Here is an 8,165-nt window from a genome sequence, read left to right on the forward strand (position 1 = left end):
CACGTGCAAGTGGTGAAAGACCTACAAACTTTATTGACAACGTAACATTTTCAAAGGTTGCAGAAGGGTTCAGTCCTCTGACATGTACGCAGTGATGCATGTGCTCGGTCCTCTAGCGTCGAGCGCTGCTGTACAAGTGGAGGAAACTTCAGTATGTTGGGGGTTTGGCTGTATGACGTCGCGGGTTGGGTTACAATAAAGAGGCGGTTTGACTTTGGGACCACAAGACAGAGCTAGAGTAAGAGAGCGAGAGAGAGTTTCTACCCCGAGTAACCAAATACTCACAGCGCACAACCGCTGGACCACAGCTGTGCGAACTTCAGTGTTTTCCCGTGTCTCTGCTGCGAGAACATGCTGAGGAAGACGAACATTTCTCCGATCCGCCTGAGAGTTTTGCACTGAATTTTGAAACGCTGTGGGACGACTAAGTGACCGTAAATCCTCTTATTCTGGATCGTCCCGCTTCACCAAGATCTGGTAAATATTTTCTGGCATTTGGGAGTATTTTTCACAAGCTTTTACTACTTTCGCAAGACATATAGTCTGATATTGGCGGTGATTTCCTGCGGTAGGCGTGAACAACAAATGTGTAATGTTCAAGTGCACTTGAGAATGAATTAGTTGGGCGAGAAATTGCTCGTAAAGTATGCCGGGCAAAACTTTCAAAATTTGTAGTAACTGCATTGCAATTGCATAGTAATTTGTTGTTCAAAGCAGATAAAAGTTACGGCAAAGTAGGCTATTTAATGTGTGAATGATGGTCTGTAATAGTGATCGGTCAGTGATCAACAGGTGGCATGCGCATTCTAGACTCTTATTGATCAGAAGTGGTGTGAAAACATCTAAAGTATTTGTTTGAGGAATAAAATCATTTTGTTTTTACAACGTTAACATTATTCAAATAAATTAATAAATAAAATAAAAGATTCGCATATATCTGAGAGATGTAGCATAGACTATGGAAAGCTTTGAAGCTGATGTGATGTTTTTCGTTAAAAACTATAACAAACGTGAATTCGTAGAAACAAATCGTGAACTTTAGATTTTATTATGCATCTGTAGAAAGTTGACTTTTTTCCTAAACCACGCGTGGCCTTGTGGCCGGTGGTCTCGAGTCGTTTTTCGTGTAGGCTATGCTTTGAATGGACCGCTACAGTTTTACATTGATGCTCGGTGTTGAGAAAATTAGTTATTCGTTTGTTTCGGTTTATTTTCAGCGCTATTCGTTCAGAGTGTATTGCGGAAAAAGCAAAAATATATTGCCACTTGAGAAAAAATACGTAATCTTAAAATAAATTGTTCATTTAATACAAAAAAATAAATAAAACAAACAAACAAAAAAAAAAACCGTTTATTTAAAGTAATGTGGAATATATAGGCTTTTTGTTGTTTTTGTAATATAGGCCTGTTTTAAAAAATATTTATTGATAATTGTTTTATTTTTTTTTATTTGTTATTAGTTGAACGCTTTAATTTTGAATTTAAAGTGTTGTAAAAGGCCTTTAAGTATAATCTAAATAATCCAACAATTTAAATTTATTAGGTATTGATAAATAAATGTTAGAATCAATTCAAATAACAATGCCACTGAACGTTTCAAATTGTGGCCTAACATATTCATGTAAAAAATCTGTATTGGATGCTACTCTTGTCCAAAATGACTACTGTCAAAACATTTCAATTATTCACGATTTGTTTAATTTATAGAGAGAAAAATCAACGAATGTAGATATCACAACAAGTAGCCTAATTAAAAGACAAAGCATTTAAATTAGCATAGGCTTGCTGATATATAAAGTAGCCTATATCAGTATTTTGAGAGTAACGTATTCAGCTTTAACATTTATAATTTGATCTGACTACACAAGTAAATCTGGCACAATATGCGTTGGCCTTTATTTATTATTTTAAAATTTTACACTGTCACTCTTTTCCGTATGCTATCGTACAGGTAAACACATTTTACATAAACCTGCAAACACAAAAAAACACTAGGCCTTCTCCACAATACTTAATATATATTTGTATATTTAGTCAACTATTTGACTGTGCTTAATGAATGGTGTGTTTCCCTCTCTCCAGGGTTAAGTGATCACATCCTCTCGGGGGGGCTCCTCGGAAAAAAGAAAACATACACTTGATAATCGCTGCACAATTGACCAAAGGCCCGTCGTTAACGCATAAACCTCGAGACCGTGATTAATTCCTGTAATACACGTCGAGATTTCTCTGTGATCTCTGTACGCGCGACGGGCGCACATTCACACCTACAGAGAGATAAAACACTGATGACCTCCGCGCGCTCAACGCGCTACTGATGAAAGCTGAGCAATCACAGTTATTGATAAGAAAGATTGCTGATAGACAGGGGCAACAATGAGGGCGCAAACTGCAGGCATTTGCCAATGCCATGCATCTGACAAAATATTCTTGGAGTATTTGGACAATGATGGGTGTTTGCAGAATCCTATATTTTTTTTTATACATTGAAAAAAAAGAAAATAATTCACTACATTTTGAGTAGGACGTGTCACGTTAGGGATCTACATCCAAGGGTGGAATGGGGGTAGACCCGAACTCAGCAAACTGTGGTGTGATTTTCGAGACTCTTTCACCACCTTGTCTGGGATAGACGTCTATAGTCCCACAACACTGATTGGGCTTGGCGTGGGGGACAAAATCTGTGAGATTTACCCAGACACAGAGCGCAAATCCGACTAATTAGCCAACGATGTCCCGGACAAAAAGAATATCCAAGCACTTGTGAAATCCCACAATTCAGAAACGACTTTTCTCCCCAAAACTTCCAACTGGCGTTAGGCTTAACGGTTAAGCAGACCGTTCAGGTAACACATTCCCCTCCGTCACTCGTTTTAAAGGTATGTGGACTTCAAAGGGTTAAGTGTGCGAGCCTGTTCTCGGGAGCGAGTCCTGATCTCCTCTAATGACCCCTGTAAGTAAAAGTCAATTACTTCTGCACCATGATCAGAGCGTCCAAATCCCCGGGGGAGCTTCGAGCTTCAGAAAGACTAATTAGGGCTATTTCACTTTTTATTTACCGCGGATCAGACTCTCTCCGCATCCTGAGTATATTCGGGACAGAAATACACACAAATTAAGCGTCATTCTTTACATAGACCTTCAACTGGAAATGTTTCTAGCGACGTGACCTCATTTTTTTTTCTTGACCCTTATTGAACTTTCAAAACATGACACGACATAGGCTGTGACTTTTAAACAAATTTATTATCCACCGTAACTAGAACCATATCTGGCATCCATGTAGTCGCGTTTTGTATTCACAGTAATCTAACACATAACACGTTGTTGCATTTCACGTGGTACTTATAAAACTATGTGAAAAAAAATCCTCCAGACGATATGAGTAACACTGTAAACACACCAAGCCTGTTTGTATGAGTGTGTGTGTGCTTGCAGTTCCTGATGAGACAAAGAGGAGTTATTGTGCTTTGTGTCTGTTCTCATCCAACCTTATTAAACAGTTGAGGCAGGTATGTCACCTGCTGTCTTTCGTCTTCATGGCCATAGGCATATTTTCGGCATGCAGAAGACGCCTACGCCAAAATGTACATGCACACACATTCATCTGGCAGGCTTGAGCATTGCTTTGTGCTCACGTTGGAGTATGCACTTTCAGTATGTCAGACAAGGTGCCTCGCTTGACAAGTGCACTTTGTCTTGACGTGAGTGTGAGCATGATTTTTTTTTCTTTTTAGAGAAGTCACTTTAGCCTGTAAGGACTAAAGCAAGATGTTTCTAAGTAACGCATAATATAGGCCTATAGAAAACGGAAAATGCAAACATAGTGGGTGGATTCTCAATAGATGTCTGAACGTGTATTATTTTTGAGACTGCTAATCGCTCTTCATTAATTTTTCTCTGTTTTTGTCTCCTACAGAAACTTTCTGGAATCAGTCATGGGCAGTAAAACGCTTCCAGCACCCGTGCCCCTTCATCCTTCTCTGCAGCTGGCGAACTATTCCTTCCTTCAGACCTCCAATGGGCTGCATTTGCCTGCCGACCACATGCCCAGCATCTACAGTTTCAGTGCCTTGCACGCCGTCCACCTGCACCAGTGGACTCTGGGCTACCCACCGTTCACTTTGCCACGCTGCACCTTCTCCAAGCTGCCTGGCCTGGTGGACGCCCGCTTCCCTCTCCCCTCAATCCCTCTGTTTCCCCATCTCATCCAGCCTGCCAAACAGGAGTCCCCCGGGCCTGGGTCTGGAGTGTCCAGCAAAAGCAAACCCCGTTTTGACTTTGCCAACCTGGCAGCAGCCGCCACGCAGGATGACGCCCTGAAGGCGGAAGATCTGAGCACTAACAACGGGCATGTGCGCTCGCCCTCATTAGGCTGCCTGCTGGATGTGGCCAAGCTCTCCTCGCCGGAAAGAAAACCAAGCCGAGGACGACTCCCATCCAAGACGAAAAAGGAGTTTGTGTGCAAGTTCTGTGGCCGCCACTTCACCAAGTCCTACAACTTGTTGATCCACGAGCGCACGCACACAGATGAGCGGCCGTACACTTGTGACATCTGTCATAAGGCCTTCAGGAGGCAGGACCATCTGAGAGACCACAGGTAAAGACATATCAATACACTGATCTCAGATCAGATGATTTAGAGCCGATATTGAAATACATTCCTGCTCATACCTGCCCATTCTTAAATGTTACAAATATCACAAACTCCGGCCCACACACAGACACATAACTACCTGCAGATTCTTTTCCAATCAAGACCTCATCATGCATTACTGCATAATGATCTCTTCCATCATATACATATTTACAAAAACAACTAATAATCTATATATAATTGAATTAATACTTTTTGTGTGTGTATTTAAATCAGGGTGTATATATCAATTAATCAATTTATCTTGTGCACATTTTTTATTAAAAAGGTTCTGCCTTGCAAAACAGATTCAGACAAACAAATCTGTTTCTTTTGTTCTTTTTTTTTTTCAAACCACACCTGCTCTTGTGATTTATGACATTTGTTATTCCAGAATTTTAAGAATGATTTAAATTAGTTGAGACATGCTGAACAATTCTTCCGTAATGATCTTGGATCTTTTCCTGACTAACAGTTATTACTAGATATACATCATGTTTGTGATTTAATTAACATTTGCAGAGTCAAACATTTGTCATAACAAGACAGCTAACTATTGTGCTATCTTTGCCGTCATTTCAGTAGTTCACATTTTTTGGCAGAAAACTGCTGCGCTGGATATTTAATCCTAGAAAAGAAGCTCAGACAACTTTAAAATCTGTGTTGTTTAAGTTGTAAACATGCCTACGTCCATTAACAAACCACAACTATTCTCTCTCTTTTGTTCTCTAAAGGTACATCCATTCCAAAGAGAAGCCATTTAAATGCCAGGAGTGTGGAAAGGGTTTCTGTCAGTCCAGAACTCTTGCTGTCCACAAAACATTACACATGCAGGTCAAGGAACTCAAACCAGCCAAGATAAAGTGAAGGCATCTGTTTCAGCCAATGGGGACGCTATAAAACCAAACCTAGTGACACCAGCCAATAACATTGTCATTCCAAGGCCACAGAAACTCCATCCGAGGGCCATGGACCTCTGCATACGGCTTAACGCACTAACAATGGATTAGGCCTGACCAAAGTGCTTCCTGAAAAGGCATCCTTCCATAACCTACAGCCATGGTGCCTTAAAAGTTTGACTGATAAAAAGGAATGGAGAACCCGGATAAGAAGTCATGGAACTCTGCTTTAATATGGATTTAAGACAATCAAATTGATTGATTTGTTTAAAAAACAACAAATATGCAAGAAGAGCGCCAACACCAAAGAGAACAGCTACAGTAAGATCTGTGATTTTAGTCTGCACTGCTCCATTCCCAGTGATCTGTTCTTTTATTTTTGTAAACAGTGATTTTTCCACATATTGTTGACATTGTCGTTGATGAAGGCAGACTCTTCGGACCTATGCAGTTACTGAGGGCCCACCAAAGCTCTCACATTTAAACCCCGAAGTCAGTCGAGCAGTCATTTCTTCTAACCAAAGACACCTTCAATCATGTATTTCCTTCTTTTGTACAGATTCCTTTTTGTATAAATGATATTTGGCACTTTAATCTGTTTATTGATTATTTACATATATCACTGGATTCCTTAAACTTATTTTTGAAAATAAATAGTCATTTCTGTATCAAATGCATGTTTGTCATAATCAATGCAAATCCTAACCATATTCTCCTCAGCATGTTTCTGAATTAAAAAAAATGTTAAACCTAGAGATGCAGGGGTACAACTGGCACAAATAAAGGGGATTTGTCTTCACAGAATAATTCAACATTAAACAATAAGCAGGGCTAAACAATGTGCTCCACACTTGACTGAATAAATCAATAAATAATGATCCGTGATGTGAAGACATGGATTGACTTCACATTTGCCCGGGAGGGGACATCTCCTGCTGTCCTTATAAGCATCTTGATTCTTTCTCTGAGATTTATATTACTGTAGCTTTAAAAAGCCATCAGAGGGCATGAAAGTACACGTATTCATAGAGAAATCAGAGCAAACAGACACACCTGCAAACATAATTCAGAGGTTGAATGGGGTGTTTAGAGAGATAAAAAAGACTTGTTCTAGACAGAGAAGGATTTATCAGTAGTGTTAGATCCTTGACTTTAACCAAACACGGATGGATCTATTTTTAACCCTCAGAATTAGTAGCAAAAAGCTTCAAAGAACAAGGTTATGAAAAGGATCATCAGAGCCAGTCATTCTTACAGGCCCAGATGAATTGGACCATTACAGAAACAGCATTTCTCAACCGGCACTCTGACCCACCCACAATTTAAAAACACAAACGGAGAAGAATCTTTAAAAACTCACCATTCCAAATTCAGACCACAACATCAGATTTATTGCCTCTGCTATGGTGGGCAAAGTGCCAAACACTTTCACAACATCTGTGATACAGTTCTTGCTCTACACCCAGAGCTGGTCTCTTGGGTTTGTTCACAGAAATGGAAGTATGTGTTTGTGAGTGTGTAGAATGTATGTGGGTTTGTGTATGATGTGAGTTTCCGTGCACAGTCATGATTACTTTCGCCCTGACATCATCGCCCTTGGCTTGCAAGAAGTGGTCAACAGGCAGAAGATTCAGAATACTTCTCAGAATCATCTTACAGTACGATGAAAACTACAATGCAATGTTATGAAGCAATTTTCAAACAAAAATTATTATTATTATAACAATACACATCATATTTTTTATATTTTTGTGAAAACAGCTTCTTATCTTATATTATTATTATTATTAAATATAATAATAATAATAATAATAATAGCACTGGTTGTTGTTTTATGAATTGTTTGTAATGAAACATGGAACAGAATAACCAAGAACAACACAACAATAATGGACAACTGAACTGAACCAAACACAGGGCTTAAATACACAAAACTAATAAGGTGAACAGAAACAGGTAATCTGAAACCACAGAAACTAAAGAGTGGCGGGAAAATGGGAACAAAAGAAACTGGGTAAAAAACAGAAACAAAGAAAACTAGAAACGCCCAAAACAGAATTGAACATACTGTACATGTGACATTACCCTCCTTCCAATAGGTGCTTCCTCGTGCCATAGAAAAAAATAAAGTCCAAAAGAGGACTTAAGAGTCTTAGGAGGTGGATGACCTGGAGCTGGAGAGAGGCATGACTGAGGGAGCCACCACATAGGAGCTAATGGAAGGAGGAGCCAGGATGGAAGCAGAGGCAGAAGGAGCCAGGGTGGAGATGAAGGTGGGACAAGCCAGGGTGGAAGCAGAGACAGGAGAAGCCTGGGCGAAGATGAAGGCGGAAGAAGCCAGGGTGGAACTCCCATAATTAGAGCCAGGATGCAGACCCACAGTGAAGTCAAGGGAGGGAGGTGTCATAGTGGAGCCCTACCATGCAAAACCAGTGACACGACAGACTGAGGCGGAGACCCAGGCAAAGCCAAGGAGATGAAGACCCAAGGTGACACTGAAGACCTGGAGGACCAATCTTGGAGCGGCAGGCTCACTGGACCAAGGTGGAGATGGGGGCTTGGCAAGCCTGGGTGTAGACAGTGCAACCGAAGGCCAAGGTAAGGCCGGAGGTAAGGGAAGCCCAACGGAG

General features: G+C 40.4%; 1 protein-coding gene across 1 annotated transcript; it reads left to right on the forward strand.

Moving 5' to 3' along the window:
* Window positions 1-224: 224 nt before the first annotated feature.
* LOC306884179 (protein odd-skipped-related 1-like) lies at window positions 225-6,424 on the forward strand. Its single transcript, XM_079439901.1, has 3 exons — window positions 225-477; window positions 3,920-4,600; window positions 5,371-6,424. Exons 2-3 carry the CDS (start codon window positions 3,939-3,941, stop codon window positions 5,501-5,503), a joined length of 795 nt encoding a protein of 264 aa, XP_079296027.1. The 5' UTR covers window positions 225-477; window positions 3,920-3,938; the 3' UTR covers window positions 5,504-6,424.
* The last annotated feature ends 1,741 nt before the right edge of the window (window positions 6,425-8,165 follow it).

The sequence above is a fragment of the Barbus barbus genome (genome assembly GCF_936440315.1).
Source record: "Barbus barbus genome assembly, chromosome: 18".
Lineage (NCBI taxonomy): Eukaryota > Metazoa > Chordata > Actinopteri > Cypriniformes > Cyprinidae > Barbus > Barbus barbus.

What these genes read in the sequence shown, in the direction of transcription:
- LOC306884179 (XM_079439901.1), top strand. Translation starts at nt 3,939, where the DNA reads ATGGGCAGTAAAACGCTTCCAGCACCCGTGCCCCTTCATCCTTCTCTG. An exon ending in GACCATCTGAGAGACCACAG is followed by an intron (nt 4,601 to 5,370) that starts GTAAAGACATAT and finishes TGTTCTCTAAAG; the next exon opens with GTACATCCATTCCAAAGAGA.